At 50.2% G+C, this 20,899-nt stretch overlaps 1 protein-coding gene across 1 annotated transcript; it reads right to left on the bottom strand.

Annotated features, from left to right (window-relative positions):
- Positions 1-1,708: 1,708 nt before the first annotated feature.
- Positions 1,709-17,332, bottom strand: klhl40b (kelch-like family member 40b). The gene is made up of 7 exons (XM_024392397.2): positions 16,206-17,332; positions 13,924-14,376; positions 13,022-13,185; positions 11,569-11,676; positions 10,199-10,384; positions 9,804-9,953; positions 1,709-2,484 (listed from the first exon to the last, which is right to left on the bottom strand). Exons 1-7 carry the CDS (start codon positions 16,908-16,910, stop codon positions 2,373-2,375), a joined length of 1,878 nt encoding a protein of 625 aa, XP_024248165.2. The 5' UTR covers positions 16,911-17,332; the 3' UTR covers positions 1,709-2,372.
- Positions 17,333-20,899: the final 3,567 nt, after the last annotated feature.

Raw genomic sequence — 20,899 nt, 5'->3', positions numbered from 1 at the left:
ACTGTTGGCGCAATTATTAGAAAATGGAAGAAGTTCAAGATGACGGTCAATCACCTTCGGTCTGGGACTCCATGCAAGATCTCACCTCGTGGGGCATCAATGATCATGAGGAAGGTGAGGGATCAGCCCAGAACTACACGGCAGGACCTGGTCAATGACCTGAAGAGAGCTGGGACGACAGTCTAAAAAAAAACATTAGTAACACATTACGCACGCAAGGTCCCCCTGCTCAAGCCAGCGCATGTCCAGGCCCATCTGAAGTTTGACAATGGCCATCTGGATGATCCAGAAGAGGAATGGGAGAAGGTCATGTGGTCTGATGAGACAAAAATATAGCTTTTTTGTCTAAACTCCACTCGCCGTGTTTGGAGGAAGAAGAAGGATGAGTACAACCCCAAGAACACCATCCGAACCGTGAAGCATGGAGGTGGAAACATCATTCTTTGGGGATGCTTTTCTGCAAAGGGGACAGGACGACTGCACCGTATTGAGGGGAGGATGGATGGGGCCATGTATTGCGAGATCTTGGCCAACAGCCTCCTTCCCTCAGTAAGAGCATTGAAGATGGGTCCTGGCTGGGTCTTCCAGCATGACAACGACCCGAACCACACAGCCAGGGCAACTAAGGAGTGGCTCCGTAAGAAGCATCTCAAGTTCCTGGAGTGGCCTAGCCAGTCTCCAGACCTGAACCCAATAGAAAATCTTTGGAGGGAGCTGAAAGTCCGTATTGCCCAGCGACAGCCCCGAAACCTGAAGGATCTGGAGAAGGTCTGTATGGAGGAGTGGGCCAAAATCCCTCCTGCAGTGTGTGCAAACCTGGTCAAGAACTACAGGAAACGTATGATCTCTGTAATCGCAAACAAAGTTTTCTGTACCAAATATTAAGTTAGGCTTTTCTGATGTATCAAATACTTATGTCATGCAATAAAATGCAAATGAATTACTTAAAAATCATACAATCTGATTTTCTGGATTTTTGTTTTAGATTCCGGCTCTCACAGTTGAAGTGCACCTCTGATAAAAATGACAGACCTCTACATGCTTTGTAAATAGGAAAACCTGCAAAATCGGCAGTGTATCAAATACTTGTTCTCCCCACTGTATGTGTATGTACAGTATCAGTCAAAAGTTTGGACACATCTACTTTTCCAGGGGTTTTCTTTATTGGTTTTTCTTTTTTGGTTTCCACAGTGAAGTGTGGGGGTGCTTTCTGGTGACACTGTCTGTGATTTATTTAGAATTCAAGTCTAATTTAACCAGCATCGCTACCACAGCATTCCGCAGTGATACACCATCCCATCTGGTTTGCACTTATTGGGACTATCATTTGTTTTTCAACAGGAAATCAACCCAGCACACCTCCAGGCTGTGTAAGGGCTATTTGACCAGGAAGGAGAGTGATTGACCTGGCCTCCACAATCACTGGACTTCAACCCAATTGAGATGGTTTGGGATGAGTTGGACCACAGAGTGAAGGAAAAACAGCATATCTGGGAACTCCTTCAAGAAGGTTGGAAAAGCATTTCAGGTGCAGCTGGTTGAGAGAATGCCAAGAGTGTGCAAAGCTGCCATCAAGGCAAAAGATGGCTACTATGAAGAATCTCGAATATAAAATATATTTTGATTTGTTTAAAATGTTTTGCTTACTACATGATGCCATGTGTTAATTCATAGTTTTGATGTCTTCACAATTTTTCTACTATGTAGAAGATAGTAAAAATAAAGAAAAACCCTTGAATGAGTAGGTGTGTCCAAACTTTTGACTTGTACTGTATATATATTTTTGTTGTTGTTAGTATTTAACCCCTATTTCTCCCCGATTTCGTGATATCCAATTGTGATCCAATTACCATTTTGTCTCATCGCTGCAACTCCCCAAAGGGCTTGGGAGAGGCTAAAGTTGAATCATGCATCCTCTGAGAAACTTAACCTGGAAGCCAGCTGCACCAATGTGTCGGAGGAAACACTGTTCAACTGATAACCTGATGGCACCCGGCCCACCACAAGGAGTGGCTAGGGCGTGATGAACCCAGTAAAGCCCCCCGGCCAACAAACCCTACCCTAATCCGGACGATGTTGGGCCAATTGTGCGCCGCCCTATGGGATTCCCAGTCACGGACAGTTGTGACACAGCTTGGGATCGAACCCGGGTCTGTAGTGATGCCTCAAGCACTGAAATGCAGTGCCTTTGACTGCTTCCTGCGCCACTCGGGAGGCCCCAAAGATGCTTTTCAATGTGACCTCTCACAAACTCCCTCCAGGTCAAACACAACAGAATTGATCAAATAACAGATGTCATGGGTTGGAACAGGTGGCACTGTGAAAAATGTAACATCTTTCCAACTTGGTGAGTCTCATGGAGTTGAGGAGTGTTACATCTTGGTGAGTCGAAGCGTGTTGAGTCGTGCCCCCAAGATGGTGGCCCCAGAGGCGTATTGGATCTCCCTCAGAACACCCACCCACTTCCTTTCCCCCTCGTCATACCTGCAGGAGGAGAGGACAGGACATCAGGAAAGAGGACAGAACAGGGTGTTAGGTAAGAGGACAGAACAGGATGTCAGGTAAGAGGACAGAATAGGATGTCAGGTAAGAGGACAGACCAGGATGTCAGGTAAGAGGACAGAATAGGGTGTTGGGTAAGAGGACAGAACAGAACGTCAGATAAGAGGACAGAACAGAGGTAAGGTAAGAGGACAGAACAGAAAGTCAGGTAAGGGGACAGAACAGAACGTCAGATAAGAGGACAGAACAGAGGTCAGGTAAGAGGACAGAACGGAGGTCAGGTAAGAGGACAGAACAGGACGTCAGGTAAGAGGACAGAACAGGACGTCAGGTAAGAGGACAGAACAGAATGTCAGGTAAGAGGACAGAACAGGGTGTTAGGTAAGAGTACAGAAGAAGGCCTCAGGTAAGGGGACAGAACAGAACGTCAGGTAAGAGGACAGAACAGGAGGTCAGGTGAGAGGACAGAACAGAACGTCAGATAAGAGGACAGAACAGAACGTCAGGTAAGGGGACAGAACAGAACGTCAGGTAAGAGGACAGAACGGAGGTCAGGTAAGAGGACAGAATAGGACGTCAGGTAAGAGGACAGAATAGGACGTCAGGTAAGAGGACAGAATAGGACATCAGGAAAGAGGACAGACCAGGATGTCAGGTAAGAGGACAGAATAGGGTGTTAGGTAAGAGGACAGAATAGGACATCAGGAAAGAGGACAGACCAGGATGTCAGGTAAGAGGACAGAATAGGGTGTTAGGTAAGAGGACAGAACAGAACGTCAGATAAGAGGACAGAACAGAGGTAAGGTAAGAGGACAGAACAGAAAGTCAGGTAAGGGGACAGAACAGAACGTCAGGTAAGAGGACAGAACGGAGGTCAGGTAAGAGGACAGAACAGGACGTCAGGTAAGAGGACAGAACAGGACGTCAGGTAAGAGGACAGAACAGAACGTCAGATAAGAGGACAGAACAGAGGTAAGGTAAGAGGACAGAACAGAAAGTCAGGTAAGGGGACAGAACAGAACGTCAGGTAAGAGGACAGAACGGAGGTCAGGTAAGAGGACAGAACAGGGTGTTAGGTAAGAGGACAGAACAGGACGTCAGGTAAGAGGACAGAACAGGACGTCAGGTAAGAGGACAGAACAGGACGTCAGGTAAGAGGACAGAACAGAACGTCAGGTAAGAGGACAGAACAGAATGTCAGGTAAGAGGACAGAACAGGGTGTTAGGTAAGAGTACAGAAGAAGGCCTCAGGTAAAGGGACAGAACAGAACGTCAGGTAAGAGGACAGAACAGGAGGTCAGGTGAGAGGACAGAACAGAACGTCAGATAAGAGGACAGAACAGGGCGTGAGGTAAGAGGACAGAACAGAACGTCAGGTAAGAGGACAGAATAGGAGGTCAGGTAAGAGGACAGAACAGAACGTCAGGTAAGAGGACAGAACAGAACGTCAGGTAAGAGGACAGAACAGAACGTCAGGTAAGAGGACAGAATAGGACGTCAGGTAAGAGGACAGAATAGGACGTCAGGTAAGAGGACAGAACAGAATGTCAGGTAAGAGAACAGAACAGAACGTCAGGTAAGAGGACAGAACAGAACGTCAGGTAAGAGGACAGAATAGGACGTTAGGTAAGAGGACAGAATAGGACGTCAGGTAAGAGGACAGAACAGGAGGTCAGGTAAGAGGACAGAACAGGAGGTCAGGTTAGAGGACAGAACACGAGGTTAGGTAAGAGGACAGAACAGGAGGTCAGGTTAGATGACAGAACAGGACGTGAGGTAAAAGGACAGAACAGGGAGGACGTTTGGTAAGAAGACAAAACAGGACAACAGGTAAGAGGACAGAAGAGGGCCTTAGGTAAAAGGACAGAACAGGACCTTAGGTAAGAGGACAGAAGAGGCAGAACTTTAGGTAAGAAGACAAAACAGGACATCAGGTAAGAGGACAAAACAGGACGTCAGGTAAGAGGACAGAGCACGAGGTCAGGTAAGAGGACAGAACACGAGGTCAGGTAAGAGGACAGAACACGAGGTCAGGTAAGAGGACAGAACACGAGGTCAGGTAAGAGGACAGAATAGGACGTCAGGTAAGAGGACAGAACACGAGGTCAGGTAAGAGGACAGAACACGAGGTCAGGTAAGAGGACAGAGCACGAGGTCAGGTAAGAGGACAGAGCACGAGGTCAGGTAAGAGGACAGAACACGAGGTCAGGTAAGAGGACAGAGCACGAGGTCAGGTAAGAGGACAGAACAGGTTGTCAGGTAAGAGGACAGAACAGGAGGTCAGGTAAGAGGACAGAACAGGAGGTCAGGTAAGAGGACAGAACATGAGGTCAGGTAAGAGGACAGAACAGGAGGTCAGGTAAGAGGACAGAACAGGAGGTCAGGTAAGAGGACAGAATAGGAGGTCAGGTAAGAGGACAGAATAGGACGTCAGGTAAGAGGACAGCACAGGAGGTCAGGTAAGAGGACAGAACATGAGGTCAGGTAAGAGGACAGAACAGGAGGTCAGGTTAGAGGACAGAACACGAAGTTAGGTAAGAGGACAGAACAGGAGGTCAGGTAAGATGACAGAACAGGGGTGAGGTAAAAGGACAGAACAGGGAGGACGTTTGGTAAGAAACCAGAACAGGACATCCATTAAGAGGACAAAACACGAGGACAGGTAAGAGGACAGAACAGGAGGTCAGGTAAGGGGACAGAACAGGACGTCAGGTAAGAGGACAGAACAGAACGTCAGGTAAGAGGACAGAACAGAGTGTCAGGTAAGAGGACAGAACAGAACGTCAGGTAAGAGGACAAAACAGGAGGTCGGGTAAGAGGACAGAAGAGGGCCTCAGGTAAGGATACAGAACAGGGTGTCAGGTAAGAGGACAGAACAGGGTGTCAGGTAAGAGGACAGAACAGGGTGTCAGGTAAGAGGACAGAACAGGAGGTCGGGTAAGAGGACAGAAGAGGGCCTCAGGTAAGGATACAGAACAGGGTGCCAGGTAAGAGGACAAAACAGAACGTCAGGTAAGAGGACAGAGCAGAACGTCAGGTAAGAGGACAAAACAGAACGTCAGGTAAGAGGACAGAGCAGAACGTCAGGTAAGAGGACAAAACAGAACGTCAGGTAAGAGGACAGAGCAGAACGTCAGGTAAGAGGACAGAACAGGATTCTGTAGTGACCATAGTGAAATGATTTGGAGCATTGGTGGCCAGTGTGTCAGTCTTGCTATCAGGACTTTAACTATAGCCCTTACCCTCCCTGTCTCCAACCATAGCCCTGATCTTCCCTGCCTCCAACCATAGCCATGACCTTCCCCGCCTCCAACAATAGCCAGACCTTCCTTTCAACCATAGCAGTGACCTTCCATGCCTCCAACCAGAGTCCTGACCTTCCTTCCAACCATAGCCCTGACCTTCCCCGCCTCCAACCATAGTCCTGATTTTTCCTGCCTACAACCATAGCTCTGACCTTCCCCACCACCAACCATAGCCCTGACTCTACCTGCCTCCAACCATAGCCCTGAACTTTCCTGCCTCCAACTATAGCCCTGATTTTCCCTGCCTCCAACCATAGTCCTGACCTTCCTTCCAACCATAGCCCTGACCTTCCCTGTCTCCAATCATAGCCCTGAGCTCCCCTGTCTCCAATCATAGCCCTGACTCTCCCTGCCTCCAACCATAGCCCTGACCTTCTCTGCCTCCAACCATATCACTGACTCTCTCTGCCTCCAACCATAGCCCCGACCTTCCCTGCCTCCAACAATAGCCTGACTCTCCCTGCCTCCAAGCATAGCCATCACTCTCCCTGCCTCCAACTATAGCCCTGACTCTCCCTGCCTCCAACCATAGCCCTGACCTTCCCCACCTCCAACCATATCCCTGACTCTCCCTGCCTCCAACCATAGCCCTGAACTTTCTTGCCTCAATTATAGCCCTGATTTTCCCTGCCTCCAACAATATCCCTGAACTTCCCTGCCTCCAACCATAGTCCTGACCTTCCTTCCAACCATAGCCCTGACCTTCCCTGCCTCCAATCACAGCCCTGACCTTCCCTGCCTCCAACCATAGCCCTGCCTCTCCCTGCCTCCAACCATAGCCCTGACTCTCCCTGCCTCCAACCATAGCCCTGACCTTCCCTGCCTACAATCAAAACCCTGACCTTCCCTGCCTCTAACCACAGCCCTGACTCTCCCTGCCTCCAACCATAGACCTGACCTTCCCGGCCTCCAACCATAGCCATGACCTTCCCTGCCTCCAACCATAGCCCTGACCTTCCCCGCCTCCAACCATAGCCCCAATTTTCCATGCCTCCAACCATAGCTCTGACCTTCCCCACCTCCAACCATAGCCCTGACTTTCCCTGCCTCCAACCATAGCCCTGAACTTCCCTGCCTCCAACTATAGCCCTGATTTTCCCTGCGTCCAACAATAGCCCTGAACTTCCCTGCCTCCAACCATAGTCCTGACCTTCCTTCCAACCATATCCCTGATCTTCCCTGTCTCCAACCACAGCCCTGACCTTCCCTGCCTCCAACCATAGTCCTGACCTTCCTTCCAACCATAGCCCTGATCTTCCCTGTCTCCAACTGTAGCCCTGACCTTCCCTGCCTCCAACCACAGCCCTGGCTCTCCCTGCCTCCAACCATAGCCATCACTCTCTCTGCCTCCAACCATAGCCCTGACTTTCCCTGCCTCCAACCACAACCCTGACTCTCCCTGCCTCCAACCATAGCCATCACTCTCCCTGCCTCCAACCATAGCCATGACCTTCCCTGCCTCCAACCACAGCCCTGACTCCTCCTGCCCCCAACCACAGCCCTGACCTTCCCTGCCTCCAACCATAGCTCTGACCTTCCCAATCTCCAACCATAGCCCTGACTCTCCCTGCCTCCAACTATAGCCCTGATTTTCCCTGCCTCCAACCACAGCCCTGACCTTCCCTGCCTCCAACCACAGCCCTGACTCTCCCTGCCTCCAACCATAGCCCTGACCTTCTCTGCCTCCAACCATATCACTGACTCTCTCTGCATCCAACCATAGCCCGACCTTCCCTGCCTCCAACCACAGCCCTGACTCTCCCTGCCTCCAACCATAGCCCTGACCTTCCCTGCCTCCAACCACAGCCCTGACTCCTCCTGCCTCCAACCACAGCCCTGACCTTCCCTGCCTCCAACCATAGCTCTAACCTTCCCAATCTCCAACCATAGCCCTGACTCTCCCTGCCTCCAACTATAGCCCTGATTTTCCCTGCCTCCAACAATAGCCCTGAATTTCCCTGCCTCCAACCATAGTCCTGACCTTCCTTCCAACCATAGCCCAGACTATCCCTGCCTCCAACCACAGCCCTGACCTTCCCTGTCTCCAACCATAGCCCTGACCTTCCCTGCCTCCAACCATAGCCCTGACCTTCCCCCTGCCTCCAACCATAGCCCTGTCCTTCCCTGCTTCCAACCATAGCCCCGACCTTCCCTTTCTCCAACCATAGCCCCGACACTCCCTGCCTCCAACCATAGCCCTGACTCTACCTTCCTCCAACCATAGCCCTGATTCTCTCTGCCTCCAACCATAGCCCTGACTCTCCCTGTCTCCCACCATAGCCCTGACCTTCCCTGCCTCCAACCATAGCCCTCACTCTCCCTGCCTCCAACTTTAGCCGTGACTCTCCCTGCCTCCAACCATAGCCCTGACTCTCCTTGCCTCCAATCATAGCCCTGACCTTCCCTGCCTCCAACCATAGCCCTCACTCTCCCTGCCTCCAACTATAGCCGTGACTCTCCCTGCCTCCAACCATAGCCTTGACCTCCCCTGCCTCCAACCATAGCCCTGACCTTCCCTGCCTCCAACTATAGTCCTGACCTTCCCTGCCTCCAACCATAGCCCTCACTCTCCCTGCCTCCAACGATATTCCCGTTCTTCCCTGCCTCCAATCATAGCCCTGCCTCTCGCTGCCTCCAACTATAGCCCTGACTCTCACTGCCTCCAAACATAGCCCTGACCTTCCCTGCCTCCAATCATAGCCCTGACTCTCCCTGCCTCCAACCATAGCCCTGACTCTCCCTGCCTCCAACCATAGCCCTGACTCTCTCTGCCTCCAATCATAGCCCTAACCTTCCCTGCCTCCAACTATAGCCCTGACACTCTCTGCCTCCAACCATAGCCCTGACTCTCGCTGCCTCCAACCATTGCCCTCACTCTCCCTGCCTCCAAATATAGCCCTGACTCTCCCTGCCTCCATATTCCTGACCGTCCCTGCCTCCAATCATAGCCCTGCCTCTCCCTGCCTCCAACTATAGCCCTGACTCTCCCTGCCTCCAATCATAGCCCTGACCCTCCCTGCCTCCAATCATAAACCTGACCTTCCCTTTCTCCAACCATAGCCCTGACTCTCCCTGCCTCCAACCATAGCCCCGACTCTCCCTGCCTCCAACCACAGCCCTGACTCTCCCTGCCTCCAACAATAGCCCTGACTCTCTCTGCCTCCAACCATATCCCTGACCTTCCCTGCCTCCAACCATAGCTCTGACCTTCCCAATCTCCAACCATAGCACTGACTCTCCCTGCCTCCAACTATAGCCCTGATTTTCCCTGCCTCCAACCATAGCCCTGAATTTCCCTGCCTCCAACTATAGCCCTGATTTTCCCTGCCTCCAACAATAGCCCTGAACTTCCCTGCCACCAACCATAGTCCTGACCTTCCTTCCAACCATAGCCCTGACCTTCACTGCCTCCAATCACAATGCCCTGACCTTCCCTGCCTCCCACCATAGCCCTGACTCTCCCTGCCTCCAACCACAGCCCTGGCCTTCCCTGCCTCCAACCATAGCCCTGACTCTCTCTGCCTCCAACCATAGCCATCACTCTCTCTGCCTCCAACTATAGCCCTGACTCTCCCTGCCTCCAACCATAGCCCCGGTTTCCCTGCCTCCAACCATAGCTCTGACCTCCCCCACCTCCAACCATAGCCATGACTTTCCCTGCCTCCAACCATAGCCCTGAACTTCCCCGCCTCCAACCACAGCCCTGACTCTCCCTGCCCAACCATAGCCCTGACTCTCCCTGCCTCCAACCATAGCTCTGACTCTCCCTGCCTCCAACCATAGCCCTGACTCTCCCTGCCTCCAACCATAGCTCTGACTCTCCCTGCCTCCAACTGTAGCCCTGACTCTCCCTGCATCCAACCATAGCCCTGACTCTCCCTGCCTCCAACCATAGCCCTGACTCTCCCTGCCTCCAACCACAGCCCTGACTCTCCCTGCCTCCAACCATAGCCCTGACTCTCCCTGCCTCCAACCCAACGTCAGTTTGTTCCTCACCTCCAGATGTCATTCATCTCCTTGGGGAGGAGTTCCTCCTTGTCCTCGCTGGGCATCATGGCGAAGCCTCCAACAGCGTAGAGACCCCCGGCCACCGATGCCAGACTGAGTGAGCTACGACCCTGAGGGAACTCCACAAAGTCTGACCACCTGGAGACACGGATTATGGGTTTAACAGCCATATGAGTAAAGGTAAATCAGGCACTGTTCATTGTTGTCTTGAATCATCATCAGCTCCCAGAGAGAATATGTTGGCAGCACAGTGAACTCAGTCTTCGGAACACTTTCAGTAATGTGAAATCTGACTTGTTGGTGTTACTATCGTAGACCTCCATGAAGTCTGTCACACACACACACACACACACACACTTTGAGGCTGCAGGCTTGCTACTGACTTGTTGGTGTTGATGTCGTAGACCTCCATGGTGTCTGTCAGGCCGGTGTCTGTGACGCCTGCTGCTACGTAGATCTTGTCTTTATGGATGGTGGCTCCAAACAGAGAGCGGGCCAGCTGCATCGGAGCCAGCTCCTTCCACTCAAACCGCTGTGCATAGTACACACACATCCTCTTCGTCACCTTCCTACAGGACAGACACACATCCTAGTAGTAGCAGCAGCAGTAGTAATAGTTGTTGTTGTTAGTGATCATACTGTTCTAACTGAGCTCTACACCGTGACTGAGCTGTACACGGTGACTGAGCTCTATACCGTGACTGAGCTCTATACCGTGACTGAGCTCTATACCGTGACTGAGCTCTACACCGTGACTGAGCTCTATACCGTGACTGAGCTGTACACGGTGACTGAGCTGTACACGGTGACTGAGCTGTACACGGTGACTGAGCTGTACACGGTGACTGAGCTGTACACGGTGACTGAGATCTACACGGTGACTGAGCTGAACACGGTGACTGAGCTGAACACAGTGACTGAGCTGTACACGGTGACTGAGATCTACACGGTGACTGAGCTGTACACGGTGACTGAGCTGTACACGGTGACTGAGCTATACACGGTGACTGAGCTGTACACGGTGACTGAGCTCTACACGGTGACTGAGCTGTAGACCGTGACTGAGATCTACACGGTGACTGAGCTGTACACCGTGACTGAGCTGTACACCGTGACTGAGCTGTACACGGTGACTGAGCTCTACACGGTGACTGAGCTGTACACGGTGACTGAGCTCTACACGGTGACTGAGCTCTACACGGTGACTGAGCTGTACACGGTGACTGAGCTGTACACGGTGACTGAGCTGTACACCGTGACTGAGCTCTATATGGTGACTGAGCTCTACACCGTGACTGAGCTCTACACCGTGACTGAGCTCTACACCGTGACTGAGCTCTACACTGTGACTGAGCTCTACACCATGACTGAGCTCTATACAGTGACTGAGCTCTACACCGTGACTGAGCTCTATACTGTCACTGAGCTGTACACCGTGACTGAGCTCTACACCGTGACTGAGCTCTACACCGTGACTGAGCTCTATACAGTGACTGAGCTCTGAGCTCTACACCGTGACTGAGCTCTACACCGTGACTGAGCTCTATACAGTGACTGAGCTCTACACCGTGACTGAGCTCTACACCGTCACTGAGCTCTACACCGTGACTGAGCTCTACACTGTGACTGAGCTCTACACCGTGACTGAGCTCTATACAGTGACTGAGCTCTACACCGTGACTGAGCTCTATACCGTCACTGAGCTCTACACCAACAGTGTGGAAGAGAATGCAGTATCACGTTAATAACTCACTTGCTATCCGATTTTCCTCCGATCACATAGATAAGTCCGTCGTGAGACACAGTAGCGTGGCCGTAGACGGGGTACGGTATGGGGTCAGACTCACCCCATTTAAAAGACCTGAGGAGGACAAACACAGAGAGGTACACATTAGACTGCTAGCTCAGATTCTAACAATTTGACAACATCCTGATTACATCACTCCTCTGAGGCAGCAGGTTGAATGACTCTTCCATTGTGTTGGGATTCATATCTCTATTGTTTATTATTTTTGATTTTTTTTCACCTTTATTTAACCAGGTAGGCCAGTTGAGAACAAGTTGCCATTTACAACTGCGACCTGGCCAAGATAAAGCAAAGCAGTTTGACACAAACAACAACACTAAGTTACACATGGAATAAACAAACGTCCAGTCAATAACACAATAGAGAAATCTATATACAGTGTGTGCAAGTGGAGTAAGATTATGGAGGTAAGGCAATAAATAGGCCGTAGTGGCGAATTAGGAATTAAACGCTGGAGTGATGGACGTGCGCAAGATGAATGTGCAGGTAGAGATACTGGGGTGAAAAGGAGCAAAAATAAATAACAATATGGGGATGAGGTAGTTGGATGGGCTATTTACAGATGGGCTATGTACAGGTGCAGTGATCGGTAAGTGTCACGACTTCCGCCGAAGTTGGCTCCTCTCCTTGTTTGTGCGGCGTTTGACGTCACCGGCTTTCTAGCCATCGCATCTCCATTTCTCATTCATCCATTTGTTTTGTCTTGTTCCCTGCTGGTTTTCATTCCCCAATCACACTGCATTCCTCTGTTCCCCCTCATGTCTTTGTGTGAGATTGTTTTGTGTTACGTGTCTATGTTGACGCTCTTTACTGGTATGCGTTTATTCCGTGTTTTATTTCACGTTATTGTGTTGATATAGTATTATTGTGACTGTTTTCACGTTTGCACTTTTGCCTGTGGGCTGGAGGTTATGACGCAGTGGCGTCAGTCTGTTGGTTTCTCCTGCCTAAATAAAGTGTGAGCCTGTTCACAACTCTCTGCTCTCCTGCACCTGACTCCGCTCCCAGTACGCACACACCTGACAGTAAGCTGCTCTGACAACTGATGTTTAAAGTTAGTGAGGGAGATATGAGTCTCCAGCTACAGTGATTTTTGCAATTCGTTCCAGTCATTGGCAGCAGAGAACTGGAAGGACAGGCGGCCAAAGGAGGAATTGGCTTTGGGGATGACCAGTGAGATATACCTGCTAGAGCGCGTGCTACAGGTGGGTGTTGCTGTGGTGACCAGTGAGCTGAGATAAGGCAGGGCTTTACCTAGCAAAGACTTATAGATGACCCGGAGCCAGTGGGTTTGGCGACGAATATGAAACGAGGGCCAGCCAACGAGAGCATTCAGGTCACATAGACAGGACAGTTACTGGGTGCTTTTACTGGTGCTGTCACATAGACTGTAACTTACTGTCTGTCATAGACCAGCACTGAGTCCAGTGTACTGGACTCCTGCTCCTTCAGCTCCTTCCCTCCCACCATGAAGATGCTGTTCTCCGCCTCAGCCAGGCCGAACAGGAAACGGGGCGAGGGGATGGGGGGCATGCCCAGCCAATCAGCACTCACTGGGTCGTACTGGGAGGTCACAGATGTCAGAGGTCAGAGACAGGGCAGCTGTCTACATGCTGAGATATTGACAGGACAGACAGATCTATGGACAGACAGACTGCCAGCCAGGCAGCCAGCCAGCCAGCCAGCCAGCATCTCTGTAATGGAAACAGCCACATTATAACATCTATAATGTGGAGGAGGGAGGTCTCCCCCGCTCTATGGCATCTTCAATAGGATCCCAGAGAGCGAGAGAGAATGGTGTAACTAGGCCTACTGGTGTGTTGACTTGGTGACCATGCAGAAGATACCTGTACTCAATGACTTGGTGACCATGCAGAAGATACCTGTACTCAATGACTTGGTGACCATGCAGAAGATACCTCTACTCAATGACTTGGTGACCATGCAGAAGATACCTGTACTCAATGACTTGGTGACCATGCAGAAGATACCTGTACTCAATGCAGATCCAAAGGAATTATCCAAGTAAAATTTGATAATAACATGATAATAACATCATACCTGTATTAATAACAGGTATATAATAATTATAACATCCTACCTGTATTAATAATAGGTGTATAATAATTATAACACCCTACCTGTATTAATAACAGGTATATAATAATTATAACATCCTACCTGTATTAATAACAGGTGTATAATAATTATAACATCCTACCTGTATTAATAACAGGTATATAATAATTATAACATCCTATCTGTATTAATAACAGGTGTATAATAATTACAACATCCTACCTGTAAGAAGTAGGAGCTGAGAGGATCCTCCTTGTTCAGCTCATTGTAGAACAGCCCCCCAGCAACAAAGATCTGGTTCTCTTTGGTGACAAGGGAGGCATGGTTCTTGGGGATCTGAGTGGAGAGCGAGGCGACGTAACAGTCGTTCCCTGTGGGGTCGTACGCCACCGCCCCCGTGTCACTCACCATGAACACCAGGTCTCTCAGGAACATCCCAAAACGCAGTTGATCATTCAAGATCCCCGGGAGTAGAGCCTCCTCCTCCTCCTCCTCCTCCTCTTCCTCTCCCTCCTTCTCCTCTCCCCCCTTCTGCTCTGTCTTATTTTCTTCCGTCTTCTTCTTTGTTTTCTTCTGAGGCGGGAGGTCAGGCAGTTTTCCAGCACGAGCGTCTCTGACCATTTGAAGCCTCTTCTCCATTTCAGGGTTGGAGCAGATCCACTCATGCTTCTCCACCTGGTGGGACAGGGAGATTTATCAGAATCACCTGCTTCTCCACCTGGTGGGACAGGGAGATGTATCAGTATCACCTGCTTCTCCACCTGGTGGGACAGGGAGATGTATCAGTATCACCTGCTTCTCCACCTGGTGGGACAGGGAGATTTAATACAACAATCACCTGCTTCTCCACCTGGTGGGACAGGGAGATTTATCAGAATCACCTGCTTCTCCACCTGGTGGGACAGGGAGATTTAATACAACAATCACCTGCTTCTCCACCTGGTGGGACAGGGAGATGTATCAGTATCACCTGCTTCTCCACCTGGTGGGACAGGGAGATTTAATACAACAATCACCTGTTTCTTCACCTGGTGGGACAGGGAGATTTAATACAACAATCACCTGTTTCTTCACCTGGTGGGACAGGGAGATTTAATACAACAATCACCTGTTTCTTCACCTGGTGGGACAGGGAGATTTAATACAACAATCACCTGTTTCTTCACCTGGTGGGACAGGGAGATTTAATACAACAATCACCTGCTTCTCCACCTGGTGGGACAGGGAGATTTAATACAACAATCACCTGCTTCTCCACCTGGTGGGACAGGGAGATGTATCAGTATCACCTGCTTCTCCACCTGGTGGGACAGGGAGATTTAATACAACAATCACCTGTTTCTTCACCTGGTGGGACAGGGAGATTTAATACAACAATCACCTGTTTCTCCACCTGGTGGGACAGGGAGATTTAATACAACAATCACCTGTTTCTCCACCTGGTGGGACAGGGTGATTTAATACAACAATCACATGCTTCTCCACCTGGTGGGACAGGGAGATGTATCAGTATCACCTGCTTCTCCACCTGGTGGGACAGGGAGATTTAATACAACAATCACATGCTTCTCCACCTGGTGGGACAGGGAGATGTATCAGTATCACCTGCTTCTCCACCTGGTGGGACAGGGAGATTTAATACAACAATCACATGCTTCTCCACCTGGTGGGACAGGGAGATTTATCAGAATCACCTGCTTCTCCACCTGGTGGGACAGGGAGATGTATCAGTATCACCTGCTTCTCCACCTGGTGGGACAGGGAGATTTAATACAACAATCACATGCTTCTCCACCTGGTGGGACAGGGAGATTTATCAGAATCACCTGCTTCTCCACCTGGTGGGACAGGGAGATGTATCAGTATCACCTGCTTCTCCACCTGGTGGGACAGGGAGATTTAATACAACAATCACATGCTTCTCCACCTGGTGGGACAGGGATATTTAATAAAACAATCACCTGTTTCTTCACCTGGTGGGACAGGGAGATTTAATACAACAATCACCTGCTTCTCCACCTGGTGGGACAGGGAGATTTATCAGAATCACCTGCTTCTCCACCTGGAGGGACAGGGAGATTTAATCACAATCACCTGCTTCTCCACCTGGTGGGACAGGGAGATTTAATAAAACAATCACCTGTTTCTTCACCTGGTGGGACAGGGAGATTTAATACAACAATCACCTGCTTCTCCACCTGGTGGGACAGGGAGATTTATCAGAATCACCTGCTTCTCCACCTGGAGGGACAGGGAGATTTAATACAACAATCACCTGCTTCTCCACCTGGTGGGACAGGGAGATTTATCAGAATCACCTGCTTCTCCACCTGGTGGGACAGGGAGATTTATCAGAATCACCTGCTTCTCCACCTGGAGGGACAGGGAGATTTAATACAACAATCACCTGCTTCTCCACCTGGTGGGACAGGGAGATTTATCAGAATCACCTGCTTCTCCACCTGGAGGGACAGGGCGATTTAACACTAGACCATACTGCTCACCATCTCAGTAAAGTAGTCCTTGTGGACCAGTCTGAGTCTGACACAGTCCATCAGTCCGGGTAGTTCCTTCAGCCTGTTCTCCACATCTTGACCGACCCACTTCTCCACGGCCTCAAACACCTCTTCCTCCGTTTCTACATTCAGTGTGTCCGCTGTCAAGATAGCTGCCAGCTCGCTGGGCCCCAGCGTCAGGAACTCATCGTCACGGGAGATGAGCTGGAAGCGTTCGCAGGCGTAGTTGCGAGCGGAGACAGCGAGGCGAGGACAGTCCAGCATCAGGCCCAGTCGGAATATAGCCAGACAGTTACTGAGACTGAGTTTCTTCTGGAGGAAGGAGACACACACTGTGAAGATCGAGGGGATCTGGAACATGTTGGCTACAGAGAAGATGTCCTGGACATTCTGCTCTGTCACGTTAATGGTGGAGGTATAGAGGTACTTCAGAATCAGACCCATGACCCCCGGCTCTACATCCTCCAACACCACCTCTCTCTTCTTCTCCTCTTCCAGATCTGACAGGAACAGGGCCCTAAAGAAAGACGAGCAGGCACACAGCACCAGACGGTGGCAGGGGAACTCCTTGCCCTTGATCTTCAGGACACAGTCCACCAGCTTGTCATTCTCCAGTAGATCATAGAGTCCGTCCTGCAACAGGGTCTGCTGGTACATCCTGGGCTCCTCCGTTGGGTCGATGGACAGAGCCATGGTGCCTCGGTCCAGGGGGACAACTCCCAGTCGATAAGCAGGGAACAAGAGATCTAGGGCGTCTTGGTCCTTGGTGTCTGTCCTGTCTGTCTCCTGTCCACACGGCAGAGCTCCGAGCTTAGGCTCTCTTCACTGCCCAGCCTGGAAAGAGGAGTTAAGGGTTCGGCCTTTGTGATTTGAACCATAAGGAGTGTACTCCGGGGCGGCTGGTCTCTCTCCCTCAGCTGTCCCGACCCTTTAATTCCTGCTGCAACTGGTAGGTTATATATAGCCTTGTTCTCAGTGTGAGGCACTCTGTGGAATCCATTCTGGAACATGTGAAATGTAATAGACCCCTCATCACCACCCGCTGTCCCCCTCCCCGCTCGGACAGCTGACACTGCCTCATGCGAGATCAGTTCTTCCTGAGTCATGTGGGGTTAAGTTAAAGTGGCTTCCTCCTCTCTGCTCCTTCCCTTCCCCCTTCCTCCTCTCTACTCCTTTTCCTCCTCCTTCCTTCTCTCCACTCCTTCCCTTTCACCTTCCTCCTCTCCACTCCTTCCATCCTCCATTCTCCTCTCCTCTCCACTCCTTCCCTTCCTCCTCTTTACCTTCCCATTCTCCTCTCCATTCCATCCAACGTCCTCCTCTCCACTCCTTCTCTTCCTCCATTCTCCTCTCCACTCCTTCCCTTCCACCTTCCTCCTCTCCACTCCTTCCCTTCCTCCTTCCTCCTCTCCACTCCTTCCCTTCCTCCTTCCTCCTCTTCACTCCATCCCTTCACCTTCCTCCTCTCCAATCCTTCCACCTTCCTCCTCTCCACTAATTCGCTTCCTCCATTCTCCTCTCCACTCCTTCCCTTCCACCTTCCTCCTCTCCACTCCTTCTCTACCTCCTCCCCCCTCTCCACTCCTTCTCTCCCACCTTCCTCCTCTCCACTACTTCCCTTCCACCTTCCTCTCTCCACTCCTTGCCTTTCACCTTCCTCATCTCCACTCCTTCCCTACCTCCTTCCCCCTCTCCACTACTTCCCTTCCACCTTCCTCCTCTCCTCTCTACTCCTTTCCTTCCACCTTCCTCCTCTCCACTCCTTCCCTTCATCCTTCCTCATCTCCACTCCTTCCCTTCCACCTTCCTCCTCTCTGCTCCTTCCCTTCCCCCTTCCTCCTCTCTACTCCTTTTCCTCCTCCTTCCTTCTCTCCACTCCTTCCATTCATCCTTCCCCCTCTCCTCTCCAATCATTCCACCTTCCTCCTCTCCACTACTTCGCTTCCACCTTCCTCCTCTCCACTCCTTCCCTTCCACCTTCCTCCTCTCCACTCCTTCCCTTCCACCTTCCTCCTCTCCACTCCTTCCCTTCCACCTTCCTCCTCTCCACTCCTTCCCTTCCACATTCCTCCTTTCCACTCCTTCTCTCCCACCTTCCTCCTCTCCACTCCTTCCATTCATCCTTCCCCCTCTCCTCTCCAATCATTCCACCTTCCTCCTCTCCACTACTTCGCTTCCTCCATTCTCCTCTCCACTCCTTCCCTTCCACCTTCCTCGTCTCCACTCCTCCCCTTCCTCCTCTCTACCTTCCCTTCCTCCTCTCCACTCCTTCCCTTCATCCGTTCCACTCTTTCCCTTCCAACAACCTCCTCTCCACTCCTTCCCTTCCTCCTCCCTCCTCTCTACCTTCCCTTCCTCCTCTCCATTCCTTCCGTTCCTCCTTTCTCCAGTCCTTCCCTCCACCTTCCTCCTCTCCATTCCTTCCCTTCCTCCTCTCCATTCCTTCCCTTCCTCCTTTCTCCACTCCTTCCCTCCACCTTCCTCCTTTCTCCATTCCTTCCCTCCACTTTCCTCCTCTCCATTCCTTCCCTTCCTCCTTTCTCCACTCCTTCCCTCCACCTTCCTCCTTTCTCCATTCCTTCTCTCCACTTTCCTCCTCTCCATTCCTTCCCTTCCTCCTTTCTCCACTCCTTCCCTCCACCTTCCTCCTTTCTCCATTCCTTCTCTCCACTTTCCTCCTCTCCATTCCTTCCCTTCCTCCTTTCTCCACTCCTTTCCCTCCACCTTCCTCCTTTCTCCATTCCTTCCCTCCACTTTCCTCCTCTCCATTCCTTCCCTTCCTCCTTTCTCCACTCCTTCCCTCCACCTTCCTCCTTTCTCCATTCCTTCCCTCCACTTTCCTCCTCTCCATTCCTTCCCTTCCTCCTTTCTCCACTCCTTCCCTCCACCTTTCTCCTTTCTCCATTCCTTCCCTCCACTTTCCTCCTCTCCACCCCTTCTCTACCCCCTCTCCACTCCTTCAATTTCTCCTCTCCACTCCTTCTACCTTCCTCCCTCCTCTAAACTCCTCCCACTTTCCTTCTCTCCACCCCTTCTCTACCCCCTCTCCACTCCTTCAATTTCTCCTCTCCACTCCTTCTACCTTCCTTCCTCCTCTTTGCTTCAGATGTGCAATGATGTGACAGAAGTGGACAGGTGAAAGTAGAGACCTGGTAGTTGTCCATCCACCATATTGCGTTCAGCTCTTCATATATGTTTAGATGAGCGATGATGGAGTAGCGATGAGATGAGGAAGCCACTGTCGAGTATTCAGTGGCTCTCCGCTAGGTTCGAGCACACCAGATACTGACTGTTACTTTTGATTTGAACCCCCCCCCTTTGTTCAGAACACATTATTCCATCTCTGTTAGTCACATGTCTGTGGAACTTGTTCAGTTTATGTCTCAGTTGTTGTATCTTGTTATGTTCATACAAATATTTACACATGTTAAGTTAGCTGAAAATAAACACATTTGAGAGCGAGAGGATGTTTCTTTATTGCTGCGTTTAGCTAACATCAGTTAACATGGTCGATTGTTGAGCAAAACAGTGTTTGTGTCTGATAATGGTACCAGTTGTGTCACGCCCTGACCTTAGAGAGCCTTTTTATGTCTCTATTTGGGTTGGTCAGGGTGTGATTTGGGGTGGGCATTCTATGTTTTGTTATCTATCATTTTTGTATTTCTATGTTTTGGCCGGGTATGGTTCTCAATCAGGGACAGCTGTTTATCGTTGTCTCTGATTGGGAACCATACTTAAGTAGCCCGTTTTCCCTCCTTTCTTTGTGGGAAGTTGACTTTGTTTAGGGCACAAAGCCTTTGAGCGTCACGGTTTGTTTTTGTAGTGTTATTTCTTTTTTTCGGCTTGATTAATGAAAGAAAATGTACGCTCACCACACTGAACCTTGGTTCTCCTCCTTCAACAGCTGTGACAAGTTGTTTCTGAGCTGATCGTACTTTTAGGTTTAACTTAGTGGGTAATGTCAGTGTCAGAGGCCATAATAATGTAGCTTAGATAGGCTTTTCTTGCCATATAATGAAGCAACTGAGTGTCCAGCTTGAAACTCGGTAATACTGCTTGCAGATTTAATCTTGTTTTATACATTTTGGTTTTGAAATAGGTGTACTACCGGTCAAATTTTTTAGAACACCTAATAGCCACCCTTTGCCTTGATGGCAGTTTTGCCAACTCTTGGCATTCTCTCAACCAGTTTCATGAGGTAGTCACCTAGAATGCATTTAAATTAACAGGGGAGCCTTCTTAAAAGTTCATTTGTGGAATTTCTTTCCTTCTTAATGCATTTGAGCCAATCAGTTGTGTTGTGACAAGGTAAGGTGGTATACAGAAGATATCCCTATTTGGGAAGTCCATTTTATGGCAAGAACAAGCAAAGAGAAGAAGGAAGACGTTTTTTGTGTCCCCAACTGATTGTGTTTTTTTGTTTGTTTATTTGTGTTTCTTGGCACGAAGACAGCATTCAATGAGCTGTATTCTGCCATAAGCAAACAAGAAAACAGTCACCCAGAGACGGGTGCTCCTAGTAGCCGGGGACTTTAATGCAGGGAAACTTCAATCCATTTCACCAAATATCTATCAGCATGTTAAATGTGCAACCAGAGGGAAAATAACTCTGGATCACCTTTACTCCACACACAGAGACGCGTACAAAGCTCTCCCTCACCCTCCATTTGGCAAATCTGACT

This window comes from Oncorhynchus tshawytscha, linkage group LG29, assembly GCF_018296145.1.
Source record: "Oncorhynchus tshawytscha isolate Ot180627B linkage group LG29, Otsh_v2.0, whole genome shotgun sequence".
Taxonomy (NCBI): Eukaryota; Metazoa; Chordata; class Actinopteri; order Salmoniformes; family Salmonidae; genus Oncorhynchus; species Oncorhynchus tshawytscha.
Note: the sequence above shows the minus strand (reverse complement) of the source record. Positions and strands in the feature narration are given on the sequence as shown.